The sequence below is a fragment of the Nyctibius grandis genome, chromosome 13, assembly GCF_013368605.1.
Source record: "Nyctibius grandis isolate bNycGra1 chromosome 13, bNycGra1.pri, whole genome shotgun sequence".
NCBI lineage: Eukaryota > Metazoa > Chordata > Aves > Nyctibiiformes > Nyctibiidae > Nyctibius > Nyctibius grandis.
The window spans coordinates 11,954,056-11,972,412 of record NC_090670.1 but is presented as its reverse complement, the minus strand read 5'-3'; the positions used below and the strand labels follow the sequence as shown (position 1 = coordinate 11,972,412).

General features: G+C 39.9%; 1 protein-coding gene across 1 annotated transcript; it reads left to right on the top strand.

Annotated features, from left to right (window-relative positions):
- Positions 1 to 772: 772 nt before the first annotated feature.
- Positions 773 to 1,894, top strand: LOC137669827 (serine/threonine-protein kinase 35-like). Its single transcript, XM_068412146.1, has one exon. It carries the CDS (start codon positions 773 to 775, stop codon positions 1,892 to 1,894), a length of 1,122 nt encoding a protein of 373 aa, XP_068268247.1.
- The last annotated feature ends 16,463 nt before the right edge of the window (positions 1,895 to 18,357 follow it).

Genomic DNA, 18,357 nt, shown 5'->3' with positions numbered 1-18,357 from the left:
GACCCCCAGGTCCCTTTCCCCTACGCTGGTCTCCAACAGGTCTGTCCCCAACTTGTACTCATACATGGGGTTGTTCTTGCCCAGATGCAGGACTCTACACTTGCCCTTGTTATATTTCATTAAGTTTCTCCCCGCTCAACTCTCCAGCCTGTCCAGGTCTCTCTGAATGGCTGCGCAGCCTTCCGGTGTGTCAGCCACTCCTCCCAGTTTGGTGTCATCAGCGAACTTGCTGACAGTGCACTCTATTCTCTCATCCAAGTCATTAAGGAATATATTGAATAGTACTGGTCCCAGAACCGACCCTTGAGGGACTCCACTAGACACAGGCCTCCAACTGGACTCTGTCCCATTGACCACCACTCTCTGGCTTCTTTCCTTCAGCCAGTTCACAATCCACCTCACTACCCGATCATCCAGACCACACTTCCTCAGTTTAGCTGCGAGGATGCTGTGGGAGACCGTGTCAAACGCTTTACTGAAATCGAGATAGACCACATCCACAGCTTTACCATCATCTATCCACCGGGTTATGTCCTCATAAAAGGCTATCAAGTTGGTTAAGCATGCCTTCCCCTTGGTGAAGCCATGTTGACTGCCCCTAATGATCCCCCTATCCTTGATGTGCCTAGAGACAGCACCAAGGACAAGTTGTTCCATGACCTTTCCCGGGATGGAGGTGAGGCTGACCGGGCTATAGTTACCCGGGTAACCAGCTGCCCGGCGCGCGGGGCAGGGGGGGGGCGCGCGGCCCCCTAACGGCGGCCCCACGGAGATGGCGGACGGCGGCCCTTGCGGGACACAAAGGGCGATGCGGCGGCGGGCGGCGCGGCGGGGCCCCCTGGCGGCGCCGGCGGCTGCGGCGGCCGGGCCCGGCCCCGGCGGGGCCCCACGGTACAGCCTGCTGGCCGAGATCGGCCGCGGGAACTACGGCGTGGTGTACGAGGCGGTGTCGGTCCGCAGCGGCGCCCGGTTAGCGGTGAAACGCATCCGTTGCGACGCCCCCGAGAACGTGGAGCTGGCGCTGGCAGAGTTCTGGGCCCTGACAAGCCTCCGGCAGCAGCACCCCAACGTGGTGCGCTTCGAGGAGTGCGTCCTGCAGCGGCACGGCCTGGGCCAGCGCATGAGCCACGGCAACAAGCGCAGCCAGCTCTACCTGCGCCTCGTGGAGACCTCCCTCAAAGGTGAGAGGATCCTGGGCTACATGGAGGAGCCTTGCCACCTCTGGTTCGTCATGGAGTTCTGCGAAGGGGGAGACCTCAACCAGTACGTGCTGTCACGAAGACCCGACCCAGCGACGAACAAGAGCTTCATGCTGCAGCTGACCAGCGCCATTGCCTTCCTGCACAAGAACCACATCGTCCACCGGGACCTGAAATCAGATAACATCCTGATAACCGACAAGTCTGGCACCCCAGTTCTCAAGGTGGCTGACTTCGGGCTCAGTAAGGTCTACACTGGCCTGACCGCTCGGGGCAAGGGCGGTGGGCATGAGAACAAAAATGTGAATGTGAACGAGTACTGGCTGTCTTCGGCTTGCGGCTCCGATTTCTACATGGCGCCTGAGGTCTGGGAGGGCCACTATACCGCCAAGGCCGACATCTTCTCCCTCGGCATCATCGTCTGGGCCATGATTGAGGAGATAACTTTCATCGATGCGGAGACCAAGAAGAAGCTGCTGGGAACCTACATCAAGCAAGGGACTGAGATTGTGCCCGTTGGGGAAGCGCTGCTAGAAAACCCAAAGATGGAGCTGGACATCCCTCAGAAACGCAGGACTTCCATGTCTGAGGGGATCAAGCAGCTCTTGAAAGACATGTTGGCTGCTAACCCGCAGGATCAACCTGATGCCTTTGAGCTTGAAACCAGAATGGATCACGTTACATGTGCTGCTTAAATTCGGGGCAGGGCACTGCTGTGCTTTGCAGTTGGATTTATTTACCAGGGACCCATAATCTCCATTATTTACGTGCAACGAGGGAAGTCAAAGATAAGGGAAGATGGTGAAATAGAAGATTTCTGGTCTGCAAGATCTCTGGCAATGGGAAATCTTTGGGTGTTACTTTGTTTTGTTGGGCAGAGGTGTGCTGGGGTGCGGGAGGGGGCTGCAGGGGCCTGCAGAGGAGCACAAGCTGGCAGCTATCATGCTCACGAGACTTTTAAACAAGATCTATGTTTTTACTGACTTTAAAAAACTGGGACTGAAGCTTTCAGTTCACAACAAATTTTCTTCATAGTGTATTTTCTTCAGTTAGAAAAAAGTTATACATACATGCCTATGATATACAGATGCACATTCACACCATGTATATAATGTGTGTATGAATGCATACACACCCAAAATGTACATATATATGAAAATATACCGTAATTTTATATTAGTATATGGCTAAGCACTTTTGTTTCCTCTATACAAAACAAGGTAGATCAGTTACTTGTGCTGTTTAAAAATAAAAGTCACATTTTTACAATACTTTGTGTCTATATGCATTATACATACACATTGTCCCTTTTTTAGACTTACGTGACTCACTTTTGTTTTGAAGTTGCTCATTCATTTGCATAACTTGAAGTTGTGCCGATGTGGCTGAGGAACATAAGTTCTTTATATAAAGGGTATTTAATGGTTTTTTAGTATCAATAATGTGGTCATTGCTCCTAAATGACACAAATTGCTTATTAATGAGGCTAAAAATAGCCTTTAAAACACCCTAAATGCAGTCTAGATTGGTTCCTTTATAGAAATAATGAAGATATAATGACAACATGACCATTTATGTAATTTTATAGAGTGATTCACTGAACTGCTAGAATCATATGGCTATAAGAAAACATAATGCTTTGCAGAAACATCTGTTGTCATTAACCTAACTGCCACTGAATTGTATGGAAAGGGACTCCCTCAGTTCCACTGGAAATCTGAGCTGATTTCAGTGGGAAACGGATTATGTCCTTAGCAACATGCACAATGGAATTTAAGACCAGTATTTATTTCAGAAGTTTGAGAATGGGATCCTGTCTTCCACTTGATCATCATTACAATGCAAGAGATGAAATTCTGTTTAAATCATGCATTTCTGGAAAATAACATAGAATGCAAGCAATTGATTTTGTGATTTGGAATAGCTCACTGGTATAATCCCTACGCTATTGCATATAAAGACACATTCATAAATTACTTGATGAAGTAGGCCTTAATGAGGCAATCTGTTTTTTCTCAAATTGAGTCTATATTGAAAATGTAAATCTGAAATATTTCTGATGTACAAGAAGTTAGGAAGTGTTCTCTAAGGAAATGTGCATCCACAGACACTTTTTTGTCTGTTACAAAACAGACATTATCTATTGGAGTCTGCACTTATTTATTACAAATAGTCAATCATACTTATTAGAGACAAGAAAAAGTTCTGTCAGACACCACTTATTTTAAAATCTAGAGTAAGGTAGGAGATGGCCTGCCACAACATCAGCTGCTTAGTGGGAATTCTCCAAAACTTTTACAACACAGAAAACAATAAATGCATTAAAAACCATAGAGGAAGATGTGTGTGGTTTAGGGACCCAAACAGATAACGATGGATTCAAATTTCCTCCATGGAACGTGGCCAAAGCTGGAAGCTTTGCCTCTTGAGGTTTGCTGACCTTTAATGCAGCTTCAACTTTGCTGAGACATGCACTACTGAGACTTTGTCACTTTTCAGGTAAGGACACAAGTGTATTTTGTTCTTTATGGCACCTACGCATGCCTATGGGGATTGTTAAATGATCATAAATACACTAAGTTTCTGTTTAAGTATGAGGAAACAGAACAGTGAGTTACTTCCTAAGCTCCTGCATTTAAGACAAAGTTCATTATTTCACTTTGGATGGCAACTACTTTATCAGATGGACAGAAAAACTTTCCACTTGAAAGGTAGTGTTGAATTCTGTACATTTTTGAAGTGAAACTTGTGAATCATAATTTTTCAACATTTGCATTAGTGAAACAGCAAAATATTTTAATCATGTTTAAGTATCTCATTTATTTGTTATCAAAGAACCAAGCAATTAGGAGCTACTGGGAAACATCGGCACTATCAGAAACTGCACATGGAGTTGCCTTGGGTTTGCTTCTTGTTGTATACAATGCTCTCCACAGAGCACACTCTCTCTTTCAAGTATAGGCAGCGTTTCTTCTAGTCACTATGTGTGTTTAATTTTTAAAAGGTATTTCAGAGGGATCTGTAGTTTTGATATTCTAGAACTGTAGCTCTAACCTCTTTCATTAGAACAGCATCATCCTGTGCAAAATCTCTATCAGAAATACTGGACAGCTGTGTATCTGAACAGTTTTTCAGATTCAGTTTCCTATTTCTAGTTCCAGGCCTGAAAACGCCTAATTCTATCAGCAAAGCAGGACAGCAGACAATTGTGGAAGGTCAATATATACTCATAAAAAGAGATAAACATAAATTTAAAGAGGAAGCAAGGGAAGAAATAGAACATTGCAAGAAGATATGCAATGGCAAAATAATAAAAGAAAAGAAACATACACACACAATTGTACTAGTGAAGACAGAGACAGTAAGGGAAGCATTCCAACTTCAGACGAGTTGTGGGCAGAAAGCTACAGATGAACAAGAAGCAAATTTTCCCTCTGCTTTTTTGAGGGGTGAGGAAATCCTACATCCTTCCGCTAACTCCTCCTCCTCACTCTAGCTCCTGCCAGTGGGATGCCAGAATCTAGAGAGGTTCCGCAATTTTGAGAAACAGATTTAGCTCATGAGGAATAGAAAGGATGGGATCATCTGAAAAAAAAAAACGCACTGCCTAGCACATCTGCAATGGCAGAGCATCAGTTAAAGAAGTGACCCACTTAGCTTTTCCCACCCCCAGCCAATTCTTCTTTTGTACCATCATGCTCCACCTACTGTCAAAAGCCTTCAGCACAGTTACAATGAACAGTCAAGGCTACTAAAAGAAGGAATTTTAAGCAGATCTTAGAAAATATTCACAGAAAGAGAGTATTAAAATGAGTAAAAAATGGTATTTGTGCTAGAAGCTAAATTCTAACAGTTACACGTATCAATCCAAACAACAGAATATCAGTGTTTAATCTGCTTGAACTGCAACCATTTTACATATAAACCCACTTGTAGTGAACACCTAAAAGCAGAAAATGGGCCAGGAAATATTTTAGTTTCAAACTACCATACATGGATGAATTGTCATCCATCCATTTTAAATATACAATTAAGGAAGAAAATTTATCCATTATATTTGCTAGGAATTATTTACATTCCCATATCTATACCATTTTGAAGGCTATATCCAGAAACAGTTTGGAGATGCAGTTACGGAAAAACAGAGACCATAATGGCCATTATTGGCCGTCCCACCTACTTCTAACTGTCCTGAAAGTTTGTATTTTAAAATTATCAAGAAGTGAATATCCATTCCATTGTTACACATAACTCTTAATCATCTATTACTTAACCACTCAGGCACTAACAAATAACAAAACTTTTACCACTAACATTCAATACATCACACTATCTTTCAACACACAGTATGTTCCAGTACCATTGCCTGAATCTGGATAAATAAGACAAATGTTTCAACTTCTCCAAGCACTGAACTAAATCAGAAGGTATCTGAAGCCCTTCTTTAGGAATAGCTGTTCATTAAACCCAGTTTTGTTTATTTGTTTGTTTGAGTTTTTTCTCTGCCACATCACTGATTTGGGTACTTTCATGAAAGGGAGAGTTTTGTAAGACAAAAAAAAGAAACATATCTTCTGGTGAGAAACAAGTATTCAAGCTATTATGGATTTTGGTACTCCTAAGCAATGCTGCACCCTGATTCTACAAGTATTTTATGCTCCAGTGGTTTAGAAACTGGAATAGGAGTTTTGCCAGCAATGGTACCACAGAGAAGATAATTTTTTCCCTATTTTGAAAAGAGAATTCAGTTCTAAGTATTATGTAAAAAGCAGCACTCTTTAGCCTGAAGAAAAAATGTCATTTCTTTTCTTTTCAGAAGTAATGGGTTGGCAAGTACCCTGCTCCTGCAGTACTTTCCTTCACTCTTTATTGCTACCTTGCTTTCTTCTTTTTCCCGCTATAAACAAACGAACAAACAAAACCAAAGCAAAACACCTGACAGTTTAATTTCACTGCTTCCCAGTTCCATGAGGCAATAAACCTATGCGAATATATAGCCAAATATGTATAATCTAGCGTTTGAACACTAGAAAACAGTGAGGCAAATGAATAAATTAAGGTTAACAGGTATTTTCATTTACTGGAATTTAATATAGTCTGCTTGAGTAAGCAAATACATCTGCCTGAAGGCTTGTAGGATTAGGACATGCATCTTTAATGGGATAGACTAAAATCTCCAGTAAAAAATGTCCTGGAAAATGTCCTGGAAATCTAGACATTTGAACATGCATTTGAAGTTCTTATCTCAGATCTGTGTAATGCAGGTTTTTCACATCATCAAAATCCGTCCAAGCAGAAGTGAAACATATTTGTAATAAATGGAATAACCCCACAGATCTCTAGCATATGTGACATCTGCAATGTGAGAGAGAATCATACTCTTCTGTGCTCTTCCAGTAATCCACATATGAATGAATAAAATGTTTTCAGAATACCAAAATAAAAGGGGGAGATTTTAAATTAAATAATCTAGCAATTTTTCAGTGCAGGCTTTATTTGAAAGAGGAGAGATCTTACTTTTTGTGTCTGAGAGCTGCTATTTCATCAATCTGCTTTGTGAAAGAAATGTACTTTAGTTCTTTGCTGTTCTCTTCTAGATTACAGTTTATGTAGCTAGGCAAAATTTTCAGATTATGTGATTTTTTTATTTTTCTGTTCTGGAAAGAAACAACAGAGCAAAAACCATACTGAGTTGCTTCTTATAAATCTAAGGCCTGAAATATTCCTATTCTGCTGGAAGGCTAGGAAAAAAAAAATAATTGTATATGTATTTAAAAATGTATTCCTTTTATTTCTTTATTTCTTTTTTTTTTTTTCTTTACAGCATGTGCTTCTGAAGACTTTCACTGCTATTGAAGCTGACAAGGCAAAACCTGATCAGTTTTACAGATATTTAAAAGTATGAAATATGATTTCTTAACTGCATGATGAGTTTGAAAAAGAATAAGTCAATTCATTACTTTGTAGAACAGCTTGTCCACTAATCTTTACCCTTTTATTTTCTTTCACACTGTAAGTTCTGTAAAAAAAGGGTAAATCCCAAACTCTATAGATAGTTAGCTGTGAAGCACGGCTGTACCAGCTTACAGTTTAACAATATGGTAGACAAAAACATTATTCTCTACTATAAAGACAGCATTTATACTGACTAATTAAAAGAAATGGGCTTTGTGCAACTAAAACCATGGCATAATAACAGACACCAGAACCTTACATGGCTATATCCAAGGGTTTAGGACTTAATTCTTTCAAAGTGATGAAATTGTGACACAAATTATCCATATATAATTTACCACTTCTCTAAAGCTAGAGCTTTAAGCCTTCATCGTACTCAGGAGCCAGTTTGATATGTCTGTATCATAAGGAAGAATTATGTCGGGGAGGGAACAACTCAACTATTTCAGCATGGCATTGTATGCTCAAGATTTTCTGTGGTTACTTTCCTATGGAAGAGATAATCCTTACTACTTTGAAGTCAGGGAGTTTTTCTCATTGCCTTCATTGGAAGAAGGATTGAACCATCACTAAACATCAAGTATTTAAGAGCTACTCACTGCAGTGAGAACCAAGGGACATACAGCATATTCACTACTTCTTAATAGATTTTAATCTGTAATGAAATTAATCTAATTATTGTCTTCTGCAGCAGTGAATTCCTAAGTGCCATAGCTGCACTAAAGAAACTTCATTGGAAATAGATATTTCTTATAAGAGGGAATTAGGATTCACAGGCCTGAGAGCCCAGATATACCATTTTGGCTTCTATTTCCATATAATTTACACCCTTCCCCTTGTTTCATACTCTGTTCCTTTCTTGGATGGACGTATTTTCTTACAATTTTTGCTCCCCTCTGTAAGAGGAAGATTGAGCTAAAACATAGGAGGTTCATCAGCAATCCACTAACCCCTCTCTGCTGTAAACCCTAAAATATCAGACTCCATGAATTGATTTTCTTTCATTCTCTGCTGCAGGCATTCTCTGCACTGTTAATGAAGTTGCCAGGTCTGTTGAGATTCTAAAGATTTATTTGTTATACTGAACATAATGTCAAGACAGAGTTATTCGTTGCTTTACTCTGACAGTTTTATTCATGAAGCAGAATACTGGAACTTACGGAAGCTGAGCTCACTCAATACATCATTCCTGAAACTTAGTTAAAAGCTTAAAGCAAACTTAGTTTAAAGGAGAACAATTGCCTTTAACATGCAAATATTTTATAAATAAATTGCCTTAAAACATCTAAGTGAATTATTCTGTCACTCTAAGGAAAGTTGTGGGCTGACTTCCTTGTACTAGCCCTTAATCAATCCAAACCACAGCAGTCAGTATTAGAAATGTCCCTTTAAACGTCCTACCCTGTTCACTTTGTGTTCCTATTCCCTCGCTTACTCATATTTGAGTTCAGCTGCATCAAGGCAAATGTGGGACTCAAATTTGTATCTGGGACATAAAAATCAGATTTGAGACAAAACACCAGTTTCCTGCCTCTGGCAATAAATAAAACCTCTCAATATCGTTATTTGTAAAATAGCAGTACTAAGATTCACTTGGAGAGGAACAACACTGTGCAAGGTACTGCCTGTCCAGATTTAACTGATCATTCAAACTGGTTCTCTTGTGGCTCCCTGACCCTGATGAGCAGGACTGCACATCCCAGCAACTGCCAGGCTTGGCTGTGAGCTATCACAATTTTAAGGAACAAATTAAATATGGACTGATATTGAGAGCTGTTAGCCATCAACACACATGCATACCTTCAACCCTGTGATCCATAGTCATTCAGAGTCATCTCATGTGTTCCAAGAACTGGAAACTTAGTTACTTCTAATTTATTTTTAGGAAAGTTAAACAAATGATTTTTTTCAAATTCAGCTTTTTTTTAAAAAAAAACAAACTTGAAATTTAAACAATAAAAAATGAGTATGACTACCTTTCAACTATATGACATATGACATAGTTTAGAAAAAAACAATACTCCACCCTGAAATGAGCAGGAGGAAAATTATTGAGGCAGACGAGAGACTTTTTGGAAACTGAAAGCTCACACAGAATGTTAACAAATCAAAAGCAGTACAATTTAAAATTTTGATAAAACTCAAATGGAAGTCCTAAAATGAATGTAAAACTCTATTTCTAGGTTGCTTTTCTTTCTTGGAAGATCCTATATTCTTTCTTGGAAGATCCTATATAGAAAGCGGGAGATTGATTTCTTTATGAAGAAAAGTCACAACTAGACTGAGTCTAGAAAGTGAAAAAAGGCCTTACAGTATTAAATCCTACTTTGGTGACACTGACTCCAAAACCTAAAAATAACAACTTGTTTTAATTATTTCAATGCACTGTGTTTTGGTAGGAATTAGGCAAGGAAAAGTAAATTTGATTTCTTGAATCTTTTAATAAAAAATATATATTTTTTGAAAATCTGAATTTGCCAATCAAAAAGTTAACATCCTGAACATCAGAAACATTTGAGATTTATTGGACCTGAACTCCTAGCTTGAATTGAAGCAAGGGTGCTTACACTGTCCAGTGAAAACGAGGTTTTCTAAGGTGAGTCCATGCTGCTAGAAGTCAATTCCAGGTGCTAGAACCACCTGACCAGAACAGACTTCAGGTGTTTGGTTTCCTGCTCTCACAGGTAACTCTAGTGACACCTACTAGATACCAAACAAGCTCTGTCTTAAACCCAGTTTGATTTCTTCTTTTCCTCCTCAGCTCCCCAAGACAATCAAGTACTCCTACCTGAAACTATTTGCCTGTGAATCTTGAAATACAAAAATTAGAGCAGAACCAACAAACCACTTGAGTTTAATAATACATATTTGACAGAATATAATCCAAAATTATCAAATAATATTCATACTTTCACTGTTTTGTGAACAAGGCTTAAAATTCCTGTTCCAATTCTTTTGCTTACTACACTTACAAAATAGTTTAAAATGTCTCAAAACAAAAAGGCATTTTAAGACCATATTCTTCCCCACGCTTCCCAAGAAAACACTTCCCCAAGAAAAGCAAAAACCAACAAATGAAGAACAATTTGTGTCCAGCCAACTTGGGTGCTTTTTCCTTTCCTTGGGTGCTTTTTTCCTTTCCCTGTGTATTGGGCCTGGCTGAGATGGAGTTAATTTCCCCCCTAGCAGCCCTCACACTGCTGGGCTTTGCAGTGGTACCTAGAAAGGTGCTAATAACACACCAGTGATTTGGCTGCTGCTGAGCAGTGCTCCCACACCATCAGGGCTGGCTCTCCAACATGCTCCCCCCTCACCAGCAGGCTGGGGGTGGGCAAGATCTTGGGAGGGGACACAGCCAGGACAGCTGACCCAAAGTGACCAAAGGGAAATTCCATACCACATGACTCTGCTCAGCAGTGAAAGCTCAGAGAAAGGAGGAGGGGGGTGAGCATTCACTATTGCAACGTTTGTCTTCCAGAGCAACTGCTACATGTACTGAAGCCCCGCTGCCCATCACCTGCTGATGGGAAGTAGAGAATAAATCTTTTGTTTTCCGCACACAGTTTTGCTTTATTAAACTGCCTTTATCTTGACCCACAAGTTCTTTCCATCTTATTTTCTCCCCCCCCCTATCCTGCTGAGGAGTGGGAGTTATAGAGTATCTTGGTGGGCACCCGGTATCCAGTCAAGGTTAACCCACCACACTCTGTTCCTTTGTTCAGTTACTAAACTGAATATTGCAACTAACCCTTGCCAGAGGCAAAGTACAGTGCACATTTACTACATGATTCTGCATATTACCTCAGGAGTGTCACCTACAAACATACAACACACATCATTTTCTGTAAAAGGTCTTCACTCAACAGTCTTTAGTGGCTGGATTTGTCATTTGACAGGCAAAGCTGAACATAAGACAAAAAAAAAAAAGTTTTTTTTCTATTAGGTGATGACACAAGTTTCCGTAGGATGTTCTCCCTTCAGCCAAACTCCATGCAATGACAGAGTTCTTCCATGCACATAAAACTGGCCTCCAACAATAACATTATTGCAAGAATTCACAGAACACTTCATATGTATCTTCTGCGAAAGTGACCACTTTCATTAGACATATGAAATAAACAGGAGGTCAATAAAATACAGCAGAGTTCCACAAACCAGGGAGAAAACACATGTTTTTGTTCAAGGTCATGGACCCTGTCTGAGCTACTGTTAAATTAAAGCTACCCTTTTGAGATGCTTAAATTATCTATGCCATGTGGATTGGGACCATTGACAGCTGATGAGAAAATTACTTCTGTACTACCTCGGGGGAATTCCCACACCTATCAGACCTCAGTGGAAATGAGCTAGGTTTGCTTTAAGCTCCTTCCAGGCCATATGCCAGGGTTTGGCAGAGTGTATAAAAGAAACAGACCTCCCAGGCCAGCAGTCACTCAGGCTTGGATTTGGTGTTTGACAAGGAATGCCTAAATGAGGCAAAGGAGGTAAAAAAAAAAAGTGCCTTGCTTTGATGAGATGAATCAGAGAGTACACTGTCCTTCAAAAGAGGTAATTTTAAGAGACGAATGTCTCCTTATTTCCATAGAAGAACTGGTGAGTAAGAGGATGGGATGCAGTGTACAAGCAAAGCTGCGTCAGTAAAGAGCCCAAGGTTATCAATTTAGCAGCCACAGGTTACAAAATATTCTGTAAGATTATTATAGATCCTGATGTGTAATTTCTCAAATGCACGTGACAGATTCATCATAAATAATAAACCAATGCATAAATTAAGCTTATATCTTGGGGGATAATGCTACATTCTGTTCACTTGTAGGTCATCAGCTGTCATTTTAATTCCTAGCATTAAGGTCTTCAAAATCCTTCAACAGTGGTGCCCCACTTCTACATAAATAATGTTGCAGTCCTGTAGCTAGCTGAGCTTTCCAGGCAATAGTTGAGTGTAACAGAGCAGAATAGCTTAAGTGTCATACAAGAAGCAGGGAAAGTGTAATTTTATTCTAACATTGTATGAGGAGCAATATGAGAATAATATAGCTCTTGAAGATATTCTGTCTCTCCCTACTTTGCAGCAGAGCTTCCATTAAGAACCCCTGCAAGAGAATCTGTATACTTATGTCACTGCTGGCTGGCACAGACCCCATTGCAACTAGAAAATCCTGCAGCTAAATCCCCACTTGTTTTAAACCTCTCTGATTTGCACTCAACACTCATGTATGGGATTGCCAAGCATTCATAATGTCTTTTCTCTGAACATTCTGGGTACAGGGTAGAGCTGGTCCAGTTTAAGATTATCCAGAATAAGCTCTTAGACAAAACAGAGGATCTCCTAAAATCTTATCACATTCTCCTGCTTGCTAACTTTTTTGTCTTGACCAGAATGGCATGGCTCCAGGAAAGGGAATTCACAAGGTATTCCTACAGTCCCTTGGATGATCCTGCCCTTTCTTCATCTTTTTTCTGTATCCTGCTGGCTAAGTAGGCTTTCCATGGTGCCTTACCTACTTCTGTTCATAGCCCTTAATTCTCCTTAAATCTATAAGCTCTGAACTCTGCCATTAACTCCAGGAGGGTCCATAAAATTGACTGCTGAAGAGTAAAAATTCCTTTATGAATCTACTTCGCACACTCCCAGCAGGGCTTGGATTATCAGGACTGTGATGGTCATAAAATGGCACAAACAGTATTTTGCTTGTGCTTTATAAGTGAAACTCTTGGCAACAGATCTCAAATTAAATAGGTGCGTTTCTTGGTGGTGTCAGTCAGATAGTTCTGCCAAGACATCTCAAGCTACCCAGCTAAAGCTTACTGCATTATTTATTAGAGCAACAATAAGTATAATAATGATAGTAATCATCATCATCATCATCATCAATGTATTTATAGGCTTGTTTTACTTTCTTTTCATCTAGGCAGAGCTAGATAGCTTCTTTCAGAGTTTGCTGTTAAGCCTGGGTTTACTGAGGCTCTACAGAAACATTTTGTTTTCAAGTAAAGTTTATATGTGTTTTTTCTTTTGGCCTTAAATTTATCTTTTATTAAAAAGCCACAAGAAGAAAGCAGTGGAAAAACACTACAAAAGTGGTGCAAGCTCTTGGCTCACAGGATCTCAGCTATCATCTGACTGTGGATTTTAAAATTACAAACAACATGCAAGTGAAAATAACATGTCATTTCTCCTCTCATCCACCTCTGGGTAAGTGGAATTGCCATTAAAAAATATAAATCAAGGTAATTTGTTTTCATTTGACAGCAGGAACTAAAAGTACATCAATGTTGCTCTCATCAGCAGTATCTTGCATTCCCTCACAGTGATGTTTCTGCCTGATCGAAGGGGACATTTGCTGAGCTATAGACAGAGAAAATCAAGCTCAGAGAGCAAATGGGCATTGCTCATACTTTCAACAAGCATTAACAGATTTTTCATATTTGATCTTAAACTTAGGAAAGGGATAAAGGTTGAGGAAATTAAACGCATTTCCAGACATTTTAGCTAACATTCATCAAATGATCAGTAACACTACATGTTTTTTCCATTGGCCAACTATAAACATACATGGGCAACATCTTTTTGTACAACATTTTCGTTTGTATAAAACACAATGATAATTGTAATTGTATAACTGATAATCCCCCAGATCAAAAATGTTCCTACATCCTTCCAATTCAAGGGAGTTAATTTCCACCTATGAGACACTCGTCATCAGATGTCAGGGCTGCAGACAGTATGAAACAGAAAAGAGGTACTAAATAGTTCAGTTCTGTCATAATGGCCCACTACTGTGTCTGTATATACACCAATCATCTGCTGAGCCATGTCTCCTTCCAGTTTCCCTCAACATTCATTTCAAAGTTCTTAAGTACAAGGCAGGATCAAGATGTAAATGAGTCAAATTTAATTTAACTCTGGATCTCCTTTAACTCAACAAGAGGTGGAGAAAAGTACTTAATATTATTGGTTCCCATTCTGCCCGTGCTCAGTCAGGTTCCCAAAAACTACAATCTCTATGCTCATACTTCAGTGAGGTCCACATTAATAATTGCTACAAAGTGGTTCAAATTTCCACAGAGTGCTAGGCACCATCCACCTTTTCCATCTTAGGTTAACTACTCTGTTTGTTGGTATGTCTTTTACCTTTGACCCCCTCCCTGTTGCTCCCTCCCTCTGGCTTCATCAGCATACTGCATTACAGGATATGATCATAGGATAATTCAGGTTATATGGACCCTCACCTGGTCTCTAATCCAACCTCCTGCTCAAGCAAGGTGACCTACAAGGTCAGATGAGGTTACCCAGAGCTTTATCCACTCTGGTCATGAAAATCCCAAAGAATGGAGATTTGCACAACCTATTTCAGCAATCCATTCACTGTCCTCGTTGTGACAGGTTCTCATATCCAGTCAGCAACTCATGTAGCTGCAGGCATAATTCCCACTGCACCTTACCATCTAACTTTTTGAAGCAGGTTCCTAGTTCTCCATGACTGGTCATACACAGACTCCTATTATCTACCTTTAGAAATTAATGGAAAGTCTACATTCAAATTTTCTACTCTTTAATGTTTATTACCTGACATGAATTAAATGTTCTTACCTATAAGACTCGATTAACTTTTCCACACAAATCAAAGGGGTTTTTTCATGGCTAAAGAAGGTAAATCTCATCCATGTTCTTGTGATTTAACACTCTATCATTGGTTTATTAAACTCTGCATAAAGTGTTTAGAAAATATATATTTTCTGCTGCAAGAAAACAAATACTAGGGCTTTTCGCTTATTTCGTTTCAGTATTCTTCCCAGAATGTACCTAGATTTCCAAATAGTACCATGTTGTTCGGAGGATGTAACTTTGAATATGTTTTGAAGTACACTAAAAAACAAATGACTTCTCCACACTATTACAATGCAAATAGCTAAACCAGCCTGACAGAAAGGCAAATGGAAAGTCCCTGTATCCTTGCCTTCAATTCCAGGCCAAGCTGGAAGTGCATTAGTGTACTCTAAATTGTATCAGCTGCCATCTCCTTTGGCATTACTTGTACTAGGAGCTCCCGGAGAAAAGAAATAAAGAACAATCTCTTCTGCTCCTGGTCACCTGGGATTTCTCCACTTTAAGAGAATCCTTAGTTAGAACTAGTAAAAGTGGAAAAATCCACCCACAAGACCTGCAAGAGTGGCTAGGCGTAAAAAAAACCCTGATCTGGTGCCAGGCGTTACTTTAGTTGCTTATTGTATATAGAAGAATGAGGAAACAGAAAAAAAATTAATCTCTACAGACAGCCCACAGAACACATTAAAAATGTTATGTGAATATCCATTTTCTTTGTTCATATTCCTTTTTGTTTGCATTTCCTAAATACGACAGTGAAAAAGCTTTCCTTGCACAAGTCTTTGCAAACATTTAATATGGTATGCTCAAATTGCAAATGAGGAATAGTACACTCAAATATGTGGTTCATATTGCTTTTAGTTATAAGTCATTTGAAGAGAGGACAGGAAAGTTGCCACATGTCTTCTTTAAATGAATGTTCATAGTTGAGCACTTGTGAATGACTGAGAATTACTGACTTTAAAAGATAAATTGGAATGCCTACAAATAATTGAGTATTGTATAAGCTGGAGAACAGTGGATTGAAGAGAAGTACACAAATGGATACACTTCAAAATGAAAAGCACAACTATGTTTTTGAGTGAAACAGCTAAAACCCTGCTTCCTTTATATTGCATGATGTCTAACAACTACCAATGAATAAACTGTCGAGGCTGGCCACCCTCAGCCCTATACCATTGAAACCTTTCTTTCACTTTCTTGGAAAAGGGCGTATGTGTGTCCTGAAGGCTGTGTGTGTGAGAATCTCGGGTTTCCTTCTCCTCCAGGGTACTAAATAGGAGAAAGGACTTACATTTACTTGTGGGAAGTGGTTGTTTTCTGACCCTCAGCTTGATTGCATACCAGCCAAAAGCTAGAAATAAATCACAGCCAGGCATACCACGTTTTAACCCTGCCCATAGTCCCCAATTAATTAACCTAAAGTGAAAGAGTCCACAGAGCCTCTTGTCAGTCTAACTTGCATGAGAAATTCTTCCCCAGCCTCCAAAACTTGCAAACAAAGCAAAACACCAATAGTATTTCATAAGCACAAGTTCAAGAGAGTATGCTGCTTCATGACTATAAAAAAATGATTACTATTTACCGTAAGAGATTTCTCTACAGAGGGTATGCGGACAGCCATCAAGACCCGTCACTCACAAAGCTTAGGCAAGCAGAAATCTGATTTCTTTGTGCCTAAATCCCATGCTCAAGTACAAGAAGGAAGGCGCCTATCACTGAAAGCATCTCCAGGCCAAAACTACAGCAAGGGAAAACAAGACTAGTTTCTGAAAGAGTGTCTGTGTGGGACGCACCATGCTCAGTGGTCTTGTGCAGCTGTCCAGGAATGGGGTGCACATCTCTAGAGCAACTACTAGAAGTAGTCCAGGGGAGAGTAGAGTAGAAGGACAGGGCTCAGAGGGCCCAAAACAGAGTTCTGATCTTAGGCATCATTGAATTATAGGCTGTGTTGGAAATGAACATCTGGAAGCCAGGTTGCTATAGTGAACCCACAGGAAATTGTGTGTGTGCGTGTGTGTGCACGTGTGCACTTGCACATGTAAATAAAGCTTCCTGCTTGATTCATTGCTGGTACGTGAAAATTGCTTTCTTCATATATCTACTGAGTGCTATCAATACACAGTCTCAGACAGTCATGAACTGTGACTCATATCTAACATTTTTTTTTTTTTTTCTCTGTTGAGCACTAACGTTGGATTTTTCGTGCTGCTCCTAGAGGACCAAATTTTGAAATATTTTAATCGGGAAACACACCTGCTATAATCTTTTAGAGCTAAGCATTTACAACTGAGAAACTGTTTTGACCCCAGAAGAGTGATTGAGAGACAGATAAATGAATTGTGACTTAGCCTGAATAAAAAAGCAAGCAAAGGAGAATGTTTCTTTTGGGGGGAAATCTCATTTCACTAGAGATTTAAAGCTTAACAGGGTCTGGAACCTTGCCTTGCCCCACAGAAAGGAGTACGTCCAATGGAGCAGAGTTGAGCTAGTGAACATGAGGCCTCTCCAAGTAGAAACCTAGGAGCCTGCATTGATCTCCTACAACAAGAAACTGCAGCATTCCCACATGTTAAAGTTAATTCTGTTTGATACTGTTTATCTGGCTAAGACACATTGACATGGAACATTTTTCAATATAAGAAGATTTAGACTCCTATTTGTGATCCACTGTCAGAGAGGATTCCTTTATTATTTGGCCAAGAGCAGGCAGGGAAAGAAGGCAGCCTGTGAGAATTGCCTACCATTAATAATGTGGTATATTTCCAGGTGTTGTCACTGAATGTCACTCTGACATATTCCCTGAAGAAGACTCACTATCTAACTGACACAAGCACACGTGAGATTTGTAATAATGTGCTCAGGAGTCTTAAGAAGACTTTCCCACTCAGCTTCTCAGTTCTGCATCTGCTTCCACAGAGTCAAGCCTTTTGATAGACCTCAAAAGGGTCACATAAAATGGCTTGCATCTTTCATATTTTTAATGTGAGTTTTTCCTTGCTTGCTGTGGCAGGCTCAACTACCCCCACCCACTACTACTTCTATTTCAGGAAGCTGTTTTATGAATAACTCCTCTTAAAGAGTATGTTGTAATAGAGATCAGATGGTAAGAGACTTGAACACAAGGACCACAAGCCTTGGCAAGCAGAGAATGGAGCCTTAAACATTTCTGTGCTTAAATTCAGTATAGAGTGCAGGGATGAAAGGCAGAAAGTGCCCATCGCTCCCCCTTCTCCTGCTGTCCTCCTTCTTCCCCAATCCAGTTGTGTTTGTTTCTGTTCTATAAAATCACACTTGACAATCTTCATCCTAGTGAAGTCTTTCTTCTGGATGGAAAAAGTGGTGATAATTATTAATCCTGTTCCAGGCTGGCAGTTTACATATCTTGAACATCCATTCACACAAACTCCACATCCTTCAATGTAATGATGTGCATCCTACTTTTATTTTTGTATCTTGGTAAGTGCTATCAAATACCCAAAATTTCTTCTGTCCCACGTTTTAGCACTACTTACAAGCACCCAGATGTCCTGTAAGAACAGAGTAAGCAATACTTTTATTCCTAGCCAAACTACTTTAAAGATAAAAAAAATA

Coding starts and splice junctions, on each gene's coding strand:
- LOC137669827 (XM_068412146.1), top strand. CDS start 773: ATGGCGGACGGCGGCCCTTGCGGGACACAAAGGGCGATGCGGCGGCGG.